Below are 23627 nucleotides of genomic sequence, written 5' to 3'. Positions count from 1 at the left end.
GTATACAGAGAGACAAAGATGAAGGATGTCCATTCACAGATGAGTGCAGATGTGACAGAAACAGAACAGAGACATTTACTGCACTTCATTATCTAAATTACACCATCAGTGTCACTTTCATTAAAAAGTGTTTAAAGGGGCAATCTGCCGTTGAAAGATTAACAAAGCGGACACCCCACATCTGTTTTGGAAAAAAATCTGAGGGATGGGCCCGGAGATATGTAACCACTCATTCAAAGACAGAGCTATTGATTCAAGGACTGACCATCCAAGATGTCACAATTCTTGTTTTAAGTACATTTTGAGGATATACAGTGTTTGTTTACGTTTACAATGTTTGCAAACAGATTAAAAAAAGTATATATTTTGGGTTCTGATGAGGTACGACATTTGAACTAAGCTCATAAGGCATTTATATTCTTCAAGAAACAATGAGTATATATAATGAATTTATAAGTCTTAAAATGGAAGCAGCAACTGCTGATTGCCCCTTTAAGTCACTGTCCAATGTTTTAAGTAAAGCATTTCCTCTCATTCCCTCGTAATTGGGGCAATGTCCCTTTCCATCTGGCATGGTCTCTCCATGTTGGTTAGCGATTAAACAGAAAAAGAAAGGGACTCACGCCGCAGTCGAAGCGGTTGAAGGCAGAGTGGAAGTAGAGTCTGGGTCCCAGGCTGTACATCTTTAAGCACATCTCAGTGAGAAACAGACCCAGGAAGAGAAACTCTGCATAGTCTGAAATGCAGACAACAACAGCAACACCAACACTCATAAACACAGCAGAAAACAATCATCTCAAAGATTAATGCCACCCGACTTTATTTATTTTGGATGGAGATGATGGTACGTACCTGTGTGTGTGTGTGTGTGTCTGTGTGTGTGTGTGTGTGACTTACAGAGGAACACAGACAGCCAGTTGGGCTGGTTGTGATGGACGATGGCCACACAGAGTGTGTTGAGGGCCACCAGGCCCAGTACGGTCCAGTAAAAGGTGTGTGTGTCTGTGTGTGTGTGTGTGACTTACAGAGGAACACAGACAGCCAGTTGGGCTGGTTGTGATGGACGATGGCCACACAGAGTGTGTTGAGGGCCACCAGGCCCAGTACGGTCCAGTAAAAGGTGTGTGTCTTCACCATGCGGCGGATAGAGATACGCAGCAGACGCTCCTTCCGCTTAAAATAAGCCATAGGTCCTCTCTTAGCACTCCTGATGCTGGGTCTGGCCATCGGGATGCCTGGCGGGGACAGCCATTTTAGATCATTACTAAAAAAATTATAGTAGTACAATGACAAATACACATTATCTTGTAGATCTCTCCTCTGTGAAATGTTTCACTTGCACAATAGATACAATTTCTCCAAAAGGAAAACGAAGAGCCAAAGGCCTTCTCATCCATTTAGCTTAGCTACTGACTGTAACATGTAATGATGGCTGGAACTGATGTGTTGCCATTTCCAGTTTTATTCCCAATACGACAATGACAATCTCCTCCTTTGTAATTACAGAATCTAATATGGAGGGGGTGCCTGCTGCCTGATGGCAGATCATTCAACCATTCGGGATGTTAGCTACAAACTACTGCTCTTTTCAGTGGCTTCACACACACACTCACCCACAGAAGAGATGTCACCATACTGCTCGTCCCCTGGGCCCCGGTGGACGGCATCCACCCCTCTCCTCTTGATGGTGGCCCTCTTCAGCACTGCAGCCAAAGGTTTCACATTGTCATCCAGCAGAAAGCCCACACAAAACACAACGTTTATGACACTCCAACACAGAGAACATGTCATGAGACACACAGGTAGATATACAAGATCATGAGGGCATTACTGACAAGATGAGAAGAGAATGGTGAAAATAATCAACGCATTTACATGCCACTGTGTTTGGTGCTTTGGGTATTGTAAAACAAGAGTACAAACATGCATTTAGTACACATGGGTAAAAGATTACAGCAACATGGTGTTATTAAAATATGCATCTATTGTTATTACTGTATGATGAACCCAACTTAACTACAACTAATCGTTGTTGTTGTTGGTTCTATTCTCTTGGCTATAACCCACACTCACATTAAGTTTGAGACAATATCATACCATATCATTGTAAAGAGCTGTATTGATGCACACATATAATTGTATGTGTGCCTGATGCGGGAAAAAACAAGAATTATCAGGGTGAGTTGAGCTCTTCCTCCAGCCAAACCTCGTACACCCCCACCTCCTTTTGATTAGAATCTCATTTATTTATTCATATTTACCTAGACATTCCCCCTTTTAATAAGCCAGTGAACCAATAGTGTTTGCACGAGGCACACACTGGCTGACACCCGGACATTTCATTTCAGTTGCTATGGCAACACTGGCGCACTCTCTCAAAGCTATTACATCTTCTGAATTTGTTTCCACTGGAACAGCTGGACCTTTTCACGGCTACTTTTGGTTTGCTTGTGCCAAATTAAATGTTTGGAGTTCAGAATGGCTCGTGGTTTATTTGTAAGTGTGGTTTGTGGAACAATAGCTGGCTTTATTTAAACGTTCATGTCAGACTGAGTTGTTGAAAAGGAACAAAAGGTGGCAAGGAAGTGTAGAATAGAAGTTGTTCCTCACCATGGTTACCGCCTGTATTCCATTCAGACAGCCTCTTGGGAGCTGTCAATCAACATTTAATAAAAACGATTTGTTTGTTTGTTTGTTGAGGGGGGGAAATCATGCTTCACTTGATAGGGTCATAGCTTTGTGTAAGTGTTTGTCTGGTAGGTTTAAAAGTCCATATTGATATTGAGGTAGTAGAAATGATTGCTTTTGGGGGTACATCATGCATGGTCCTCAATAATTCTAACTAAAGCTGTTTTTGAAGTGCACCACACCAGAAGCAACAACAATAGTATTTTAGGCATAGCTATTCTTGTGAAAATGTGCTTCTAAATAGGTCTTTGGAATAGATACATATCGTGAGTACACACAAGCCCAGAGATATTACAAAAACAGGATAGCACACACATTTAAGAGTAATGCGAGGAAAAACTCAAAATAGTTACACTGTTATGAGAAAGTGTTTGTAAATTACTGTCACAGAGTCAACCAAACAGATAGTACTGTACGTTCCAACACTCAATGAGACAAAATGTATACATATCATGCCTCAGGAGAGACTGAAATTGACAGTGAAAATCAACAACACCTACTCTTCCTCGCTAGCACTTACAGCGCATTCGGAAAGTATTCAGACCCCTTGACCTTTTCCACATTTTGTTACGTTACAGCCTTATTCTAAAATGGATTAAATTGTTTTTTACCCTCATCAATCTACACACAATACCCCATAATGACAAAGCAAAAACTGGTTTTTAGAAATGTTTGCTAATTTATTAAAAATAAAAAAAGTATTCAGACCCTTTATTTAGTACTTTGTTGAAGCACCTTTGCCAGCGATTACAGCCTCGAGTCTTCTTGGGTATGATGCTACAAGCTTGGCACACCTGTATTTGGGGAGTTTCTCCCATTCTTCTCTGCAGATCCTCTCAAGCTCTGTCAGGTTGGATGGGGAGCGTTGCTGCACAGCTATTTTCAGGTCTCTCCAGAGATGTTCGATCAGGTTCAAGTCTGGGCTCTGGCTGGGCCACTCAAGGACATTCAGAGACTTGTCCCGAAGCCACTCCTGCGTTGTCTTGGCTGTGTGATTAGGGTCGTTGTCCTGTTGGAAGGTGAACCTTCACCCCAGTCTGAGGTCCTGAGCGCTCTGGAGCAGGTTTTCATCAAGCATCTCTCTGTACTTTGCTCCATTCATCTTTGCCTTGATCTGACTAGTCTCCCAGTCCCTGCCGCTGAAAAACATCCCCATAGCATGATGCTGCCACCACCATGCTTCACCGTAGGGATGGTGCCAGGTTTCCTCCAGATGTGAGGCTTGGCATTCAGGCCAAAGAGTTAAATCTTGGTTTCATCAGAACAGAGAATCTTGTTTCTCATGGTCTGAGAGTCTTTAGGTGCCTTTTGGCAAACTCCAAGCGGGCTGTCGTGCCTTTTACTGAGGAGTGGCTTCCGTCTAGCCACTCTACCATAAAGGCCTAATTGAAATGCTGCAGAGCTGGTTGTCCTTCTGGAAGGTTCTCCAATCTCCACAGAGGAACTCTAGAGCTCTGTCAGAGTGACCATCGGGTTCTTGGTCACCTCCCTGACCAAGGAAGAGTCTAGGAAGAGTCTTGGTAGTTCCAAACTTCTTCCATTTAAGAACGATGGAGGCCACTGTGTTCTTGGGGACCTTCAGTTCTGCAGAAATGTTTTGGTACCCTTCCCCAGATCTGTGCCTCGACACAATCCAGTCTCGGCGCTCTACGGACAATTCCTTCGACCTCATGGCTTAGTTTTTGCTCTGACATGCACTGTTAATACATTTGCAAAAATGTATAAAAAAAATGTGGAAAAAGTCAAGGGGTCTGAATACTTTCCGAAGGCACTGTACCTACGTAAAATAATTTGTGGTTATCTACAGTGGCTTGCGTAAGTATTCACCCCCCTTGACATTTTTCCTATTTTGTTGCCTTACAACCTGGAATTAAAATGGATTTTTTGGGGGGTTTGTTTCATTTGATTTACACAACATGCCTACCACTTTGAAGATGCAAGATATATTTTGTGGTGAAACAAACAAGAAATAAGACAAAAAAAACAGAAAACTTGAGCGTGCATAACTACCGAAAGTCAATACTTTGTAGAGCCACCTTTTGCAGCAATTACAGCTGCAAGTCTCTTGGGGTATGTCTCGATAAGCTTGGCACATCTAGCCACTGGGATATTTGCCCATTCTTCAACGCAAAACTGCTCCAGCTCCTTCAAGTTGGATGGGTTCCGCTGGTGTACAGTAATCTTTAAGTCATACCACAGATTCTCAATTGGATTGAGGTCTGAGCTTTGACTAGGCCATTCCAAGACATTTAAATGTTTCCCCTTAAACCACTCGAGTGTTGCTTTAGCAGTACGCTTAGGGTCATTGTCCTGCTGGGATTTGAACCTCCGTCCCAGTCTCAAATCTCTGGAAGACTGAAACAGGTTTCCCTCAAGAATTTCCCCGTATTTAGCGCCATCCATAATTCCTTCAATTCTGACCAGTTTCCCAGTTCCTGTCGATGAAAAACATCCCCACAGCATGATGCTGCCACCACCATCCTTCACTGTGGGGATGGTGTTCTCGGGGTGATGAGAAGTGTTGGGTTTGCGCCAGACCTAGCGTTTTCCTTGATGGCCAAAAAGCTCAATTTTAGTCTCATCTGACCAGAGTACCTTCTTCCATATGTTTGGGGAGTCTCCCACATGCCTTTTGGCAAACACCAAACGTGTTTGCTTATTTTTTTCTTTAAGCAATGGCTTTTTTTTCGGCCACTCTTCTGTAAAGCCCAGCTCTGTGGAGTGTACGGCTTAAAGTGGTCCTATGGACAGATACTCCAATCTCCGCTGTGGAGCTTTGCAGCTCCTTCAGGGTTATCTTTGGTCTCTTTGTTGCCTCTCTGATTAATGCCTTCCTTGCCTGGTCTGTGAGTTTTGGTGGGCGGCCCCCACTTGGCAGGTTTGTTGTGGTGCCATATTCTTTCCATTTGTTAATAATGCATTTAACGGTGCTCTGTGGGATGTTCAACATCCTCTCCCGAGTGGCGCAGTGGTCTAAGGCACTGCATCGCAGTGCTAGCTGTGCCACTAGAGATCCTGGTTCGAATCCAGGCTCTGTCGTAGCCGGCCGCGACCGGGAGACCCATGGGGCGGCGCACAATTGGCCCAGCGTCGTCCAGGGTAGGGGAGGGAATGGCCGGCAGGGGATGTAGCTCAGTTGGTAGAGCATGGCGTTTGCAACGCCAGGGTTGTGGGTTCGATAAAATAATGTATGCGCTAACTGTAAGTCGCTCTGGATAAGAGTGTCTGCTAAATGACAAAAAAATGTAAATGTTTAGGATATTTTTTTGTAACCTACATCTGTACTTCTCCATAACTTTGTCCCTGACCTGTTTGGAGAGCTCCTTGGTCTTCATGGTGCCGCTTGCTTGGTGGTGCCCCTTGCTTAGTGGTGTTGCAGACTCTGGGGCCTTTCAGAACAGGTGTATATATACTGAGATCATGTGACAGATCATGTGACACTTAGATTGCACACAGGTGGACTTTTATTTTAGTAATTATGTGACTTCTGAAGGTAATTGGTTGCACCAGATCTTATTTAGGGGCTTCATAGCGAAGGGGGTGAATCCATACGCATGCACCACTTTTCAATTTTTTTCATTTCACTTCACCAATTTTGAGTATTTTGTGTATGTCCATTACTTGAAATCCAAATAAAAATCCATTTAAATTACAGGTTGTAATGCAACAAAATAGGAAAAACGCCAAGGGGGATGAATACTTTTGCAAGGCACTGTATGTATCATGCACAGTGCATAGGGTAATATGATATTATTAAATTAATAATTCATAGGAAATTACATATTTTCTACAAATGATATGTTTCAGTCTAGGCCTATGTTATAGTTATTTTACATTGTGTGGCTGTCTTAGTGGACAGACAGATAAGAAATATTATCATGGCAGACAGTCATGTGTACAATTAGAATGCCATAAATCCAGTACAGACAGATAAACAGTAAACTAATGCAGGGGTGTAAAGACAATATAACCAATGGGGCCATCTTTACATTCTTACCATCAAGAGCAGAGGGTCCTGAATTCTTATTCTCCTCCGCAAGCATCACCTCTTCTGCAAAGCAGACCCAACAATGAAGTCTGATTCATACAGTAGGAAGGTAAATATCAAGGACATTGTGTTTCTGAGGTAACCTTTAAAAAGCATGACGTGTATTGGGTCTATAGCGTAATACAGACAGTGGTTTCAGTACCTGCTCTGTCGATCCAGGCTCGGTAGCCATTGAGTTCCCGCTCAATTTGCTGTTGCCTCCTTAGCTTCATGAACGCCCTGCGGTTTTCCACCCGCTCCCTCTCCTTGGCAAACTCCCTGCAAGCCAAACACAACAGCAGATAATGACTGTTCTGGGACCTGTTGTTCAGCACTGACCTGGCCTCCCTCATCATTCAGACACCAGGGGAGAGAAGAGGTGTGGAGGGGGAGACTCAAACCTTGTCTTCTTTCCATGCAGTTAATTAGAGTATATTGTGCATTAACCTTTTGTATAAAACCCATTAACTTGTACAGACAGTGACAGAGCGTATAAAAGACATGTCAGCCACCCCGGCACAATGTGGCAGTGCCACGGTGCTGCTGTAACGTTAAGGTGGACTCACCCTGAGAGCACTCCCAATACCAGGTTCAGCACGAAGAAGGAGCCGATGATTATTAGAGGGATGAAGTACATGCAGTTCCACGTGGGGCCTAAGGCATCATTGGTCTGTGGAGATACAACACAAACAGCAGACAATAACCAGGAGATATTGAATCCAGGAGAAAGCACTGTATTATTATACTGTACCAACACAAAATATGGAGCCCCACATTGTTGTTCCACACCTGAGATCCATGAGTATAAATCATATTTTGACATCATCATCAATGCATGATTTGTGCAAAGTGGAAGTTACAGTCCTATCTCAAGACAGGATTGAGCCCTATGGACATGCATGTCTCTGGCACAAATACAACAAAGTCATGGTACCAATATAATATTTTTTGATGAAACATGTTCAAATCATCTATGACTTTGTTGAGCTTCACAATCAATTTTAGATACTTTAGGATGATTTGGTTATGATGCGTGAAAAATGCTAATTACGGTACTAGGACCTGGATGGGATTTGTGCCACAAATGCTTCAACATTAGCATTTGGAAACAGTGACAGGGAAATAAAACCAAAGCATGGATTGCTGTCATACCTTGTCCATAAACTGCTTACAGGTGAAGGAAACCAACGTGTCATTTTGTAATTTGGGTGTGCTATCCCTTAATTATCTAAAAGCTGGTGTTACCACGATCCAAAGCAATTGTTAACAAGTAAACATGGCTATGACTATCTCCTGACTAAAGCCAGTGTAAAACGTTCTGGCTTGTGTTCCATTGACCTGCTGTGCACTTTGTCTGCATGCTGCTGCACCTTGGGTATTTGTGCTTTGTCAGACAGCAGCGTACAGAGTCAGAGAGTGGTAGTCTTTAACTAGCTATTAGGCTGTACCACGGTCAGTAATGAGTCAGGCAGAGGCTAGCTGACTGACTACAGGAAGTAACCGAGTTCAAACACACATCCTCAGTCTCACAGTTATACAGAGGTCTCATTAACTTAATGAGGGGGCCTATTCTGTTCTCTACCTCCATGTGACAATTCCCTTTGTCCACGATTCATAAACGGTTTTCACTGTAACTTGAATCTGGACTTCGGGGAACATAATGGATATATGTGAAACTGAAAACCAAGTTGATCTGCGTTAAATAAAACAGCAGGATATAGTGTGCAGCAGGGAGGCAGCAACTGCCTGCTGGTGTCTCAATCCTAGAGAGAACAGAAGTATTGATTAGTACTGGGCCAACATGAGAGGGGAGAGTGGATCCTGTATGGCAGTAAGTGGATTCTGTATTAGAGAATGCAATGAAAACAATAAAGAGCAGCATCTGTACTCAACGTTGTTTTCGCAGACTGCAATGAAGTGGGTGGAATGGTTTGTTTGTGAGTGACTTACTGACTGACTGAGAGTCTGTGTACGTGTACATGTGAAAAGTTTCATTCCAAAACGCTATATATCCATTTTCAGAAATGTTAGTAAATTAGCTTTTATTGTTTAAAGAAATTATGAAAGAGATGGTGTGTTTTTTCACTATCTAATCATGGCATGGGGTTGTTTAATGACAGACACATATTTGTTTAAAATCTATCACTTGATGGTTTCATTTCGGAGAGACAAATAATCATGTTCTTTTGCAAAATGCTCTATCTATATCCACTTCACTCTTAGAGAAATAAGTAGTACTGCTAGGTTTTACACAGTCAAATGTAACAAATAACAAAAATGTTTATAAAGAAATGTACAAATTCAACATTTGTAACATGTAAAAAAAAAAAAAAAAATCCAGTAATATGAGCTTTATATGTAAAAAACGAAATACAAGTTTGGCATGGTCCCACAAATCCTGAAAAGGTTCTACAGCTGTACCATTGAGAGCATATTGACTGGCTGCATCACTGCTTGGTATGGCATTACCACCGCCCTCGATCGCATGGACCTACAGAGGATTGGGCGGACAGCTCAGTACATCACTGGAGCCGAGCTCCCTGCCATCCAGGACCTCTATATCAGGCGGTGTGAAAAGAAGGCCCGGAAAATCATCAAAAATCCCAACCACCCAAGCCATAGACTATTTTCTCTGCTGCCGCACAGCAAGAGGTACCGGTCCATCAAGTCCAACACCAACAGGCTCTTGAACAGCTTATATCCCCAAGCAATACGACTGATAAATAGCTAACAAAATAGCTACAAGGAGTTTACCTTGTATCTTTATTTACCTTTTATTTCAATATTTGCACTGTCTCTATGCACACTCACAGGGCCCTACACACACACACACACACACACACACACATACACACTGTCACTCCAACACACACACAAACACTCACTCCATCATTTTCTCCCTCACACATAATATGCACATACATTTATATTGACTCTACACACACGCACACCCACTCACATATAAGCTGCTGCTACTGTTTATCTTATATCCTGTTGCCCAGTCCCCTTACCCCTATACATATCTACCTCTATCAGTCCAGTATCCCTGCACATGTAAATATGGTATTGGATCAGACTTTTGAAATATTTTCAGTATATAGTATGCTTACTTACTTACTTTATTGTGTATTTCATATTTCCTATTTCCTATTCTTATTTCTCATGTGTTTTTTTTCCTAGTAATACATTGCATTGTTGGGTTTTGAGTTTGCAAGAAAGTCATTACACTGTTCTTGTGCATGTGACATTAAAACTTGAAAGTTAAAACATTTACATTTGAAATTTTAGTCATTCAGCAGATGCTCATCCAGGGCGATTTATAGTAAGTACATTCATCTTAAGATAGCTAGGTGAGACAACCACATATCAGAGTCAAATATTTTGGATAAGAAAAAATTCCATTCCAGCTAAACAATGGATATATAGCGTTTTGCAAAAAAAAACACATTTTCATACACATCTAAATTCTATGAATTAAAAATCGAAGAAAGCAGTAATATTTTACACACACATGAAGGAACCCATAAGCAATCATTACTGATGAAAAAACCCAAATGTGAAAAATTGGTGGATGTAGCGTTTTGGAAATAAACTCTTCATGTGCACATGTGTTTGACTGAGTGTGTGTGTATGTGCATGCAGTGTGTGTATTCCTGTAGAAAGGAATATGAAACAGCATTAGAGAAACTCTCTTGTCTGCTAGCCCTTTTAACCAGAACAGACTCTCATTATCTACCCTCCACTGTCTCTCTTCATTCCTTAATAAATTCCATTCACCTTAATGTAAGTCAACATAATATAATCACGGCAGAAAATCATCTGCCTCGATCTATTTAAATAAAGAGCTGTGAAAGCAGTGAGCAGAAAGTATGGCCTGGCATCTACAATGCCTTGCAGAAGTATTCATCCCCTTTGGCGTTTTTCCTATTTTGTTGCATTACAACCTGTAATATAAATTGATTTTTATTTGGATTTCATGTAATGGACATACACAAAATAGTCCAAATTGGTGAAGTGAAATGAAAAAAAAAACTTGTTTCAAAAAATTCGAAAGAATAAATAACGGAAAAGTGGTGCGTGCATATGTATTCACCCCCTTTGCTATGAAGCCCCTAAATAAGATCTGGTGCAACCAATTACCTTCAGAAGTCACATAATTAGTGCAATCTAAGTGTCACATGATCTCAGTATATATACACCTGTTCTGAAAGGCCCCAGAGTCTGCAACACCACTAAGCAAGGGGTACCACCAAGCAAGCGGCACCATGAAGACCAAGGAGCTCTCCAAACAGGTCAGGGACAAGGTTGTGGAGAAGTACAGATCAGGGTTGGGTTATAAAATATTATCAGGAACTTTGAATATCCCACGGAGCACCATTAAATCCATTATAAAAAAATTGAAAGAATATGGCACCACAACAAACCTGCCAAGAGAGGGCCGCCCATCAAAACTCACAGACCAGGCAAGGAGGTCATTAATCAGAGAGGCAACAAAGAGACCAAAGATAACCCTGAAGGAGCTGCAAAGCTCTACAGCGGAGATTAGAGTATCTGTCCATAGGACCACTTTTAGCCGTACACTCCACAGAGCTGGGTTTTACAGAAGAGTGGCCAGAAAAAGCCATTGCTTAAAGAAAAAAATAAGCAAACACGTTTGCCAAAAGGCACGTGGAAGACTCCCCAAACATATGGAAGGAGGTACTCTGGTCAGATGAGACTAAAATTGAGCTTTTTGGCCATCAAGGAAAACGCTATGTCTGGTGCAAACCCAACACCTCTCATCACCCCGAGAACACCATCCCCACAGTGAAGCATGGTGGTGGCAGCATCATGCTGTGGGGATGTTTTTCATCAGCAGGGACTGGGAAACTGGTCAGAATTGAAGGAATGATGGATGGCGCTAAATACAGGGAAATTCTTGAGGGAAACCTGTTTCAGTCTTCCAGAGATTTGAGACTGGGACGGAGGTTCACCTTCCAGCAGGACAATGACTCTAAGCATACTGCTAAAACACCACTTGAGTGGTTTAAAGGGAAATATTTAAATGTCTTGGAATGGCCTAGTCAAAGCCCAGACCTCAATCCAATTGAGAATCTGTGGCATGACTTAAAGATTGCTGTACACCAGCGGAACCCATCCAACTTGAAGGAGCTGGAGCAGTTTTGCCTTGACGAATGGGGGGGTCTTATTCCTTGTTTGTTTCACAGTAAAAAATATTTTGCATCTTCAAAATTGTAGGCACGTTGTGTAAATCATTTAAATTCCAGGTTGTAAGGCAACAAAATAGGGAAAATGCCAAGGGGGGTGAATACTTTCGCAAGCCACTGTTTGCTCTGTGGGTAGGCCTGTCATACACTGTGCTACACTGGTAGTCAAGCAGTGAAAATGAAATCTTTAATCAAAATCAATTAAATGTGTTTTCCACTACCTTACAAAAGATGTGTTAGGATAATCTTTCCGTGAATCTCAATCCCAGGGTATCTATGATCTAAACCGTATGATTCCCCTGGTGAGAACAGTGGTTTTCAGAGATTGTGTAGCATATGGCAAGCATGTTATCCTGTGGTGGCCGAACATGCTGCAATGCTGTGTTGACAAGGAATCCGCTGACACTGTACTTGATTATAACTTTTATTACATCATAGATTACAGCATCAATTTACAGACTTCTGCAGAGTCTGGAGAGCCACGAAACCCAATCTCAAATATGATAGCTCTTCCCGTCCTTTGTTCAAAACCTGGTATATATCCTATGTAACATAAGATGGGTGTTTTGAATAGACCAATCCCTGGCCTCCACATATCCAAATGTTCTCTATTTCAGGGGGGCCCTATAGTAATGCTTTCCAGATGTTTCAGCAAAGTAGAGTTCATTTAACCAACCATATGAAAACCTCAGCCAAAGCTATAAATTGTTCAGATACTACAATCCAGAGTAAAGTATTTTCATTTTCAACAATTGTAACGATCTCGGTTCGACAGACGCTGAGAGACGGGAAGCAAGTACAGGGTGATGATTTAATAAATAAATGACAAGGAACAAAACACGGACAGCGTCTGGACAGGGGAAACGAAACAACATCAATGCAGACACAGGGATCAAACTGGGGAACAGACAGATATAGAAGGTGCAATCAACAAAGTCCAGGTGAGTCCAATGAGCGCTGATGCGTGTAATGATGGTAACAGGTGTACGTAAAGATGGGCAGCCTGGTGCCCTCGAGCGCCAGGGAGGGGGAGAGGGAGCAGGCGTGACAGCACCCCCCACTCTAGGGACGCCACCCGACGTTCCACCTGGGTGAGCCTGATGGGCTGGCCGAGGCATGGGAGCCGGACGAGCCGGCTGAGGCGCGGGAACCTGTCGAGCCTGATGGGCCGGCCGAGACGTGAAAGCCTGACGAGCCGGCCGAGGCGTGGAAGCCTGATGAGCCGGCCGAGGCATGGAAACCTGACGAGCTGGCTGAGGCATGGAAGTGTGACGAGCTGGCTGAGGCATGGAAACCTGACGAGCCGGCTGAGGCGTGGGATGTGAGCCTGATGAACCGGCTGAGGCGTGGGAGCCCGACGAGCCGGCTGAGGCATGACGTGGGATGGGAGCCTGCCGAACCAACTGAGAAAAGGAAACCTCTTGAGCCAGCTAAGGCGTGGAAGCCTGACGAGCCAATGATGTAATATGCCAGGGAGATATGTACAGTGCCTTCGGAAAGTATTCAGACCCCTTGACTTTTTCCACATTGTTACGTTACAGCCTTATTCTAAAATGTATTACATTGTTTTTTCCCCTCATCAATCTACACACAATACCCCATAATGACAAAGCAAAAACAGTTTTTGTTTTTGATCATTTATAAAAAATTAATAACAGAAATATGACATTTACATAAATAGTCAGTACTTTGTTGAAGCACCTTTGGCAGCGATTACAGCATCGAGTCTTCTTGGGTATGAGGCTACAAGCTTGGCACACCTGTATTTGGGGAGTTTCTCCCATTCTTCTCTGCAGATCCTCTCAAGGTCTGCCAGGTTGGATGGGGAGCGTTGCTGCACAACTATTTTCAGGTCTCTCCAGAGATGTTAGATCGGGTACAAGTCCGGGCTCTGGCTGGGCCACTCAAGGACATTCAGAGACTTTTCCCGAAGCCACTCCTCCGTTGTCTTGGATGTGTGCTTAGGGTTGTTGTCCTGTTGGAAGGTGAACCTTCGCCCCAGTCTGAGGTCCTGAGCAGGTTTCCATCAAGGATCTCTCTGTACTTTGCTCCATTCATCTCTTGTCTCGACCCTGCTAGTCTCCCAGTCCCTGCCGCTGAAAAACATCCCCACAGCATGATGCTGCCACCACCATGCTTCACCGTAGGGATGATGCCAGGTTTCCTCCAGACGTGACGCTTGGCATTCAGATCAAAGAGTTCAATCTTGGTTTCATCAGACCAGAGAATCTTGTTTCTCATGGTCTGAGAGTCTTTAGGTGCCTTTTGGCAAACTCCAAGCGGGCTGTCATGTGGCTGCAGAGATGGTTGTCCTTCTGGAAGGTTCTCCGATCTCCACAGAGGAACTCTAGAGCTCTGTCAGAGTGACCATCGGGTTCTTGGTCACCTCCCTGACCAAGGCCCTTCTCCCCCGATTGCTCAGATTGGCGGCCAGCTCTAGGCAGAGTCTTGGTGGTTCCATGCTTCTTGTATTTTAGAATGATGGAGCCCACTGTGTTCTTGGGGACCTTCAATGCTGCAGAAATGTTTTAGTACCCTTCTCCAGATCTGTGCCTCGACACAATCCTGTCTCGGAGCTCTACGGACAATTCCTTTGACCTAATGGCTTGGTTTTTGCTCTGACATGTACTGTCAACTGTGGGACCTTATATAGACAGGTGTGTGCCTTTCCAAATCATGTCCAATTATTTGAATTTACCACAAGTGAACTCCAATCAAGTTGTAGAAACATCTCAAGGATCAGTGAAAACAGGATGCACCTGAGCTCAATTTCGAGTCTCATAGCAAAGGGTCTGAATACTTCTGTAAATAAGGTATTTCTGAAAATGTCTGAAAACCTGTTTGTGCTTTGTCATTATGGGGTATTGTGTGTAGATTGCTGAAAAAAAAGTATATTTAATCAATTTAGAGTAAGGCTGTAACGTAACAAAATGTGGAAAAAGTCAAGGGGTCTGAATACTTTCCGAAGGCACTGTATACTGTAGCTAAGAAAGTAATACTAAGTGTATGTTGTGTAGTAAGCTGTTAGTAGCCCATGTCCCTCACACTAATAATTTGGTCCCTTTTCCTCTCATAATTTTGCCTACTGTTCTGACTTGGTGGTGCACATGTAGCCTATAGCCTGTTTTAGAGAAATGTAATCATCAAATATTGTAAGAGCTTTCATTGTTTGCTTATATGGCCCCTTTATTTATCCTACGGTTCTGACTTGTAAGGACGGCCCATGTTCTGAATTCTGCCGCTGTACATTTCGAAAGTGCAGAACAAATAGTTATATTGACTATGTCCATCCTAGCTCGCTCATTAATATCTTAATCGAAATTACGGATTGCCTCTTATCCGCTCGTCGTCCCCTTACGCCATAGTTTGTACATCTCAACAGTAGAAACCACATTTGTTTAAGCAATTCAGCCATATCAGCTATGTTTTTTTAAAAGGCAGTAAATGAGGCTGAATGAACTGTTTCGATGCCAGACAAGGCTCCGCTGATAGATAGCCAGGTGTAGCAGTGGTAAGGTGTTGGGACTGCTGTTGGGACTCTGCTGTTGGGACAGCTTTATGTAGGCCCTAACAGTTTGTGGGCATCGTTTGTCACCACATGTATTGTTTAGTGTTATGTTGTGTTGTGTAGTGGCTTTGCTGGCATGCATCTAATAAAAATGTTTTTGAGTTTGGCCCACCAAGATTTACGTGCTAAAATCGCCACTGTGCGTGACGCTCCTCAGCTCGGCAACAAAGACAATAACAACGCTTGTGGGGCTGCCAGGGGTGCTGTTTCCCTCTACTGCGGATTCCATCTTTAATGATGAGAATTGATTCAGCTTGCCGAGGGAGGGAGAAGAGCGAACATGATTGAGTTTGCTTGAGTTGGGCAGATTAGGGAATTACTGCACTGTCTGTCTGCACCCCTCCTGAAATAGACGCTGCATGCCGCAACATAACACCAGCCAGCCAGGTACTGGTGGTTTGGACCTGGGGGATGTTCTGAGGAAACGCTCAGTGACATCATTTCCGTCAGACAGAATGTAATTTTTTAAAACTTTATTTTACCATTATTTTACCAGGTCAGATTGACTGAGAAAACATTCTCATTTACAGCAACGACCTTTGGAATAGTTACATGGGAGAGGAGTGGGGGAGGAATGAGCCAATTGGAAGCTGGGGATGATTAGGTGGCCATGATGGTATGAGGGCCAGATTGGTAATTTAGCCAGGACATCAGGGTTAACACCCCTACACTTACGATAAGTGTCAAGGGATCTTTAGTGACCACAGAGAGTCAGGACACACATTTAACGTCCCATCCAAAAGACGGCACCCTACACTGGGCAATGTCCCCAATCACTGCCCTGGGGGATTGGGATATAACAAGATTTAGACCAAAGGAAAGAGTGCCTTCTACTGGCCCTCCAACACCACTTTCAGCAGCATCTGGTCTCCCATCCAGGGACCGACCAGGACCAACCCTGCTTAGTTTCAGAGGCAAGCCAACAGTGGGATGCAGTGTGGTATGCTGCTGACAAATCTATGGATGGAGGACAGGGGGAGTTAACCATTAAACTTGACACACTAATGCAACTGCTCCTCCTAGTACAGCGGCTGTCCCTTTGCATAGTGAATCCAGGTATAGTATAATATCGAGGCAGTGTTATGTTACGTATACTGTAATATGGATAACTGTTGGCTGTCATTTGGCAGCATCAGGTGGGGAGAGTAACAGTGTGCTATATATAGGACAGTATTCTTATCCCTCAGAGTCCCAAGAGAATGTGTAATGAAATGGAAATCAAAAGGTATGAAGCAGCTGTCAGACATGCAAGAATCATCACAACTCTCTGCAGTGTCAACAACGTCATCTCAGTCACTTCATATTGCTAGTTGAATCTGAGGGAGAAAGAGAATGGAATCAGAATCTCATATTAGCTTCCAGGACTCTAATCAGAAACCAATCAGCTGCACTGAGCAGAAAGCCCAGATCATTGAGTAAAACTCAAGGTTACTTTCGTTACCCCAGTTCTCTGATATTATGAAGTGAAGGGCGGTGGGTGGAAAGCTCAATTGTAATCGTCGCTGACGTTAGGCATAAAGGCAGGGTTGGGCATCAAGGAAATCTTGGAAAAACCTGGGACAAACTGTAGGCACGAATGGTGAACTGACAGTTCATGCAGCTCACTCACTCACTTTGCAGTCCTACAAAAAGCATAAAACCTCAGATACAGAGCATTGGTAAGGAATGATCTGTTTTTGGTCATACCGTTTCTCAAAAACGCACCCCTTATTTCTATACAGTGAGCGTTTAGAAGGGGCTCTGGCACAAACGTTCCCTCCAAGCTGTGCGTGACCGCACAGCAGCCCCGAGACAAGCCCTGTGTGTTTTTTTCAAAAGTCTTATGGAATGTAGGCCTATATTGAACACCACACATTGGCTGCTACTGTAGGCTGAACGATAGAACAGCTATTTCCATGTTAAAATGTTATGGGATGCATTTTCTCCATTGTTTTTGATAGTAGGCCACTCTGGTAGGCCTACATTATGATAATATAGCCACAGTAGCCTACTTGGCCACTGTTAAAACTGTAACTTAAAGCGGGTACAGCCTCAGTGTTCACAGTAAAAGCGCCCTGGAAGTTGCACAGAATTTTCACAACGTTCAAGTTTGCATTCAGCAGACCTGAAATTTGCTCAGGGCTGAATTTTTTTTGAGGGAACATTGCCTGGCACTCTGGATAGTCTCAATGACTTGCATCCAGATTTAACCTCTCACAGGCCAGGCCCAGAGGGCCATGGTGTCCGGGTGAGAGTGGAAAATCTCTCCGTTCGCTTGGGTCAGAAGATCCCTGCGTAACGGGAGTTGCCAGGGTTTGTCGTACAGCCTGGCCATCGAGGGGCTACCAAGATGAGGAATGAGCCTTATTTCCTCACTTTGAGTAGATTGGGTAGTATGAGGGTTAGAGGAGGAAAAGCGTAAAGCAGCACCCTCGGCCAAGCGTGTGCCAGCGCGTCCACCCCCAATGGTGTGTCTCCTGCTAGTGCAAAGAACAGCGGGCAGTCCACGTTTTGTACGATGCGAAGATACATTTATCCAGTAGCATCAAAGCGTATTGGTAGACCAGCAGCAGGGTTGTAACATTACCAGGGAAGGAAGTGCCTGTCAGCGATGAGGCTCTGGGGTTGAGGTGGTTGGCCAGTGACGACTCGACCACTGGTGGCTTGCCAAGACCCAGCTCTTCCATGACTTTGACATTCATGTTGGCAAAAAGTCTGGTTTGGTCAATGGTTTGTCCCAGTTACATTTGGCTTCTGCCACGCAAGCTGGGATGGCTGGGAGGAGTTGCTTGCCTGGGACGGTGCGAGGGGAGTTTCCTCCCGTCGTACCAGTCCCTCTCTGCACTGCCACCCCCCACGGGTTTGGGTCACTCAATGCTGAGTCTGGCCACTGCCCGTTTGCAGACGTCGATGAGCAAATACTGTATCTGTCCTCCACCATCGATGCCCGGCTAAGGGTGGAAGAGGGCCTAGCGGTAAAGACCAGCAGACATGAAGCGTGAGCTAAAAGTTACAAAATGGTTTAAAACTACAACTCCATTACCAAAGGAAGACCAAGCATACTACGGTATAAGCCGGATGTTGCAAATGGTTGAATTTCTACAAGACCAAGAAGCGTGAAGCTGAAGCTACACGTATCCGCTACTTACATCAGACAAGAACTCTTGAACATCAGATCGGCAGTTACTTACCCCAATTCCGGCTTTTACACCCAGAGGCTGCCTTTCTGGTTGGCGGCGATTTTAATTTGGCATCACTAAGACACGTGATACCCAACTTCCATCAACACCTCTCCGACACCACTAGGGGCGATAAAGTCCTAGACCACTGCTATTCTACCTACAAACAAGCATACAAGGCCCTCTCTTGTTCGCCATTCGACAAATCAGATCATAACTCCGTACTCTTGCTTCCTGTTTACAAGCAGAAGCTGAAACAAGAAGTACCCGCGATTCACTCCGTTTATGAATGGTCACCAGAATCAGAGGCTAAGCCACAGGACTGCTTTGCACATGCTGATTGGAATATGTTTCGAGACTCCGCCGATAACATTGACGAGTTAGCCATCTCCGTCACCGGCTACATTAGAAAATGCATCGGCGACGTTGTACCCACGGTGAGGGTTTGCTGCTTTCTCAATCAAAAGCCCTGAATTAACACAGAGGCTGGCGCTAAACTAAAGAACAGGGCTACCGCACACAGAGCTATCGTAGAAAACCCTGAGGCTACGGCCGAGAACAGGAATAAGTAAGCTTTGACCTCCGCAGAGTCATCAAACGAGCAAAAGGACAATATAGGAATAAGGTGGAATCATATTACACAGGCTCCAACGCCCGCCACATGTGGCAGGGGCTATAGTCCATTACGGATTGCAAAAGTAGACCCAACCATGATCTGCCCAACGATGCCTCACTACCAGACGAACTCAACGCATTTTATGCATGCTTTGACAACAACAACATTGGTGTAAGGGCCGTCACCAACCCAGAGGATTAGATGATCTCGCTCTCCGAGGCCGACATGAGAAGGGTCTTTAATCAGGTCAAGACCCACAAGGCCGAGGGCCCCGACGGTATTCCAGGGCACGTTCTCAGAGCATGAGCAGAACAGCTGGCAGGCATATTCACAGTAATTTTCAACCTCTCCTTGTCCCATTCTGTAATCCCCACATGTTTTAAGATGACCACAATCATTCCTGTTCCTAAGAACTCTAAGGCTTCATGCCACAATGACTACCACCCTATAGCACTCACTTCTGTAATCATTACTCCTGAGTGGCGCAGTGGTCTAAGGCACTGCATCGCAGTGCTAACTGTGCCACTAGAGACTGGTTCGAATCCAGGCTCTGTCGCAGCCGGCCGCGACCGGGAGACTCATGGGCGGCGTACAATTGGCCCAGCGTCGTCCAGGGTAGGGGAGGGAATGGCCGGCAGGGATGTAGCTCAGTTGATAGAGCATGGCGTTTGCAACGCCAGGGTTGTGGGTTCGATTCCCACGGGGGGCCAGTATATATAAAAAAATATGTATTCACTAACTAACTAGCCATAGACTATTTTCTCTGCTTCCGCATGGCAAGAGGTACCGGTGCATCAAGTCTGACACCAACAGGCTCTTGAACAGCTTCTATCCCCAAGCAATACGACTGATAAATAGCTACATGGACTATCTGAGTTTACCTTGTATCTTTATTGACCTTTTATTTCAATCTTTGCACTGTCTCTATGCACACTAACAGGGCCCTACACACACACACACACACACACACACACATTGTCACTCCAACGCACACACAAACACTCAATCCATCATTTACTCACTCACACATAATATGCACATACATTTATATTGACTCTAAGCACCCGCACACCCACTCACATACAAGCTGCTGCTACTCTGTTTATCTTATATCCTGTTGGCTAGTCCCCTTACCCCTATTTTGTACATATCCACCTCCATCACTCCAGTATCCCTGCACATGTAAATATGTTATTGGAACTGACTTTTTAAATATTTCCTGTATATCGTATGCATACTTACTTACTTTCTTGTGTATTTGTTTCTAGTAATACATTGTTATTGAATATTACATTGTTGGGTTTTGAGTTTGCAAGAAAGGCATTTCACTGTACTTGTGCATGTGACATTAAAACTTTAGGGGAGGGATGATAGGGTTAGGGGAAAATAATAAAGAAGGAAAATATCTAAAAATATATATATTTACCCAAAAATATATGGGGGATTGGAAATGATGCAGACAATTACATTGATAGAAGCCACAATCTATCTACAATATTAAAGCTGATCTACCCCCTAAAAAACCAACTGGGCAAAAGATCAGAATTGGACTGCCTGTGTAAACGCAGCCTAAATGGTGTGTTTGTTTATCATTGTGTAATGCTTAAATCATTCCTCAGGTACAGTGTGTAATCAATTGTGTTCACAATCACAGAACAGGGAAGCTGTAAGGGATGTTTGAGTGCATCTCACAACAAATATCTGACAGCTTTAGTAATGACATGTAAAAACAGCTAGCTAGGGTTAAGAGAGGTATATCAAAGGAATACATAACCAGGTCAAATAATAGGCTTATTTTTCCCTCATCTAGGACAGAAGCAGGCATGACTCACATTGTAGAGCACGGTGGTCCAGCCCTCCATGGTGATGCACTGGAAGACGGTGAGCACAGCAAACAGGATGTTATCAAACTGGGTGATGCCATCGTTGGGGCCGATCCAGGTGTCACGGCAGGCGTACTTGTCAGGGCACTTCCTCACCCCACACGGGAACTCTGACTCAGACTTGTCCACCGTCTCATTCTCTGGCAGAGGGACAAGAGAGAATAAACTTCCTCAACTGGTTCATATTGTCCATAGTCAGAGTCCACTAAAGGATCTGTAGGCTAGGTTAAATATTGTTTTAAAGGATGCAATACAGAAATCAGTCTAACTAAACGTGTTTTTCCCATGAGAGATGGGATGACTTCAGAGAAATGTCTCAATTCTGAGAAATTACTTGCGTCTACTGGAGATGAATAAGTAGCAAAATATGATGATTATAATGTAATGCATGACTCGATCAATGAAGTGAGCAGCAGCATCTCTCTGTGTGAAAGTCCTTTCCTGAACCCTTGTGAAAGATGACGCTAATAATATGCTATTTGATTTGTGCAATGTGTGATTATAATAAATCAGCACTCTAAAGCCAATAGGGGGTAAATAAGGTCCCCTCATACAGTGTGATCCCCACATAACCTTTATGATGACATCATCTGAAACATAACAGTATATTGGGTACTGTAGTAAAGGAATACTAGAATGTATGATATATAACTCTTTACTATAGCAAACAACTGAGACAGTCTGTAGTGTGTTCACCCATAAAATGATTAATTAATTCAAGGTTTATATAAATATGTCCATTCAATAGAAAACAATAGTCCAAACCCCATGTCTCTTCCTTATACTGTGTAACAGGAGGGGGTCGCAGTTCTGGAGCGACCCACTAGGTGTCATCCTCCGACAACCTTAGGCACCTCCTCATTCACAGTCTGGACTAATCATTATCTTATTGGTGTCACCTGTGTCTACCTGTTCACCTGTGTATTTATGCCCTCACTTCCCTGTGTTCCCTTGCTCTGTTTTCTCTGCTAGTTCTCGATGCCAAACAGTACTAATCAGTGTCTGATCGCGAGACGTATATGTTCTCCCTGTTTCATTGTTGTTTTCAGTCATAGTTAGTATCTCGTATGTTTGCTGTCAGCCTGTTTTTGGAGACCAATTTGCTCCTCCGTTATTTTGTATCCTGGTTTTGGGACCACCAGTAATGATCCTTGTTTCACCATCTCTGCCTACTGTCTTTCCTACACCGCACCTGGGTCACACCTCACACCAACCCTTACAATACTGTGTAGTTAAAAATTTACAGATGATTTGCTCTGAGAATTTAGCATGATTAGAGGGAATGGAATGTCATCACAGGCATGATCAAAAAGTGGTCACTGCTCAATAGAACTCTGTGGTGCTGCTACGCGGCAGAACGGAGCTAACTTCGAACATCAACTGACAAGCTAACTAGTGGCTACAGGTTCGTGAGTGAAAACATGGGCTTTTTCTAAATGAAATCCACTGAATACAAAACTAAATAGGGACTAAATATATATTTATTTACAAAGTCAACAGACTACATTTCTATATCCACCATCCGCGAAGACAATCTGTTCCTGTTTTCACTGTGCATTTCTGAGTCTTTCCCTTTAAATCGCCATAGAAATAGCCCCTCTCAACGTAGATTGATCACCAATATAGGCAATGAAAGCCAAGGATCTGGAGGTGAAATGATGAAGGTATCAAGTTGATTTTGATCGGTCCAACCAGTGGAAACAGCGCAGTCTAAACTAGCAACGATCACAGCAAATGAACGTTCTTATTTCATCAAAACTGTCAAGTACAAGTCTATTACGGTTATAATATTGTAGAGAACAATCTAATGATTAATTATATGTAATTTATAATGACATAGGGCAAAGACAACTATGTTTTGACATTCATTTCGTGGCACCCTCTTGAATTGCCCCATTTTTCTCTACATTGTACAGCAGTGAGTGAACACCCTACACTCTGTCAATGGAAGACATCATAGGACATTTTCATAACCAAGTCAAACTGTGAGTGATATTGAACCTTCAACAAAAGATAAGCTGAAGGTAAGGACAATCTGTTTTAAAGATGACATTTTGAGAGGACATCTAATTTCATCATCTTCTCTATCTGTGACAACGAAATTCCTATCATGTGAAAAACTGAAGGAACAAATCCCCCAGTAAGCTTGTTAAAAGCCCACACTACCTGAATAACAAATTCTGTTCAGGAGATAAACATCTGTGTGAATAGAACTGTGTAACCCACTTTACTATAACATGATCCATGCAGCGAGGCAATAACATCTACGACTTTACAATTAGTTGAGGTATTGAGCTGCTATATTGTGGGGTTTAATTACCTAGTCAGTCATGTTGGCTGTGGTTACATTTACAGGTGCAGCCAGGATTGGTACTGTGTGTTTCAGGTCTGTTGTGTAACACAGCTATTGTCAGCCTGACCACTGACAGAGAGCACTCCCAGGACGTTTGTATAGTCTTTTGTTACAGCTGAGGAAGCCT

The 23627-nt window shown here is 43.5% G+C and overlaps 1 protein-coding gene across 1 annotated transcript in view; it reads right to left on the bottom strand.

The window, feature by feature from the left end:
* Positions 1–23627, bottom strand: part of LOC121533397 (voltage-dependent R-type calcium channel subunit alpha-1E) — a 98974-nt gene that overhangs the window by 32143 nt on the left and 43204 nt on the right. The window contains exons 5-12 of the mRNA XM_041839301.1: positions 21097–21287; positions 7282–7385; positions 6879–6994; positions 6686–6739; positions 2611–2652; positions 1614–1703; positions 1026–1235; positions 624–736 (exon numbers count right to left, since the gene is read on the bottom strand). Coding sequence (XP_041695235.1) covers positions 624–736; positions 1026–1235; positions 1614–1703; positions 2611–2652; positions 6686–6739; positions 6879–6994; positions 7282–7385; positions 21097–21287 — 920 coding nt within the window. The remainder of the gene's footprint in view (positions 1–623; positions 737–1025; positions 1236–1613; positions 1704–2610; positions 2653–6685; positions 6740–6878; positions 6995–7281; positions 7386–21096; positions 21288–23627) is intronic.

This window comes from Coregonus clupeaformis, chromosome 20 (genome assembly GCF_020615455.1).
Source record: "Coregonus clupeaformis isolate EN_2021a chromosome 20, ASM2061545v1, whole genome shotgun sequence".
NCBI classification, from domain to species: Eukaryota; Metazoa; Chordata; class Actinopteri; order Salmoniformes; family Salmonidae; genus Coregonus; species Coregonus clupeaformis.
This window is presented reverse-complemented; position numbering and strand designations above follow the sequence as displayed.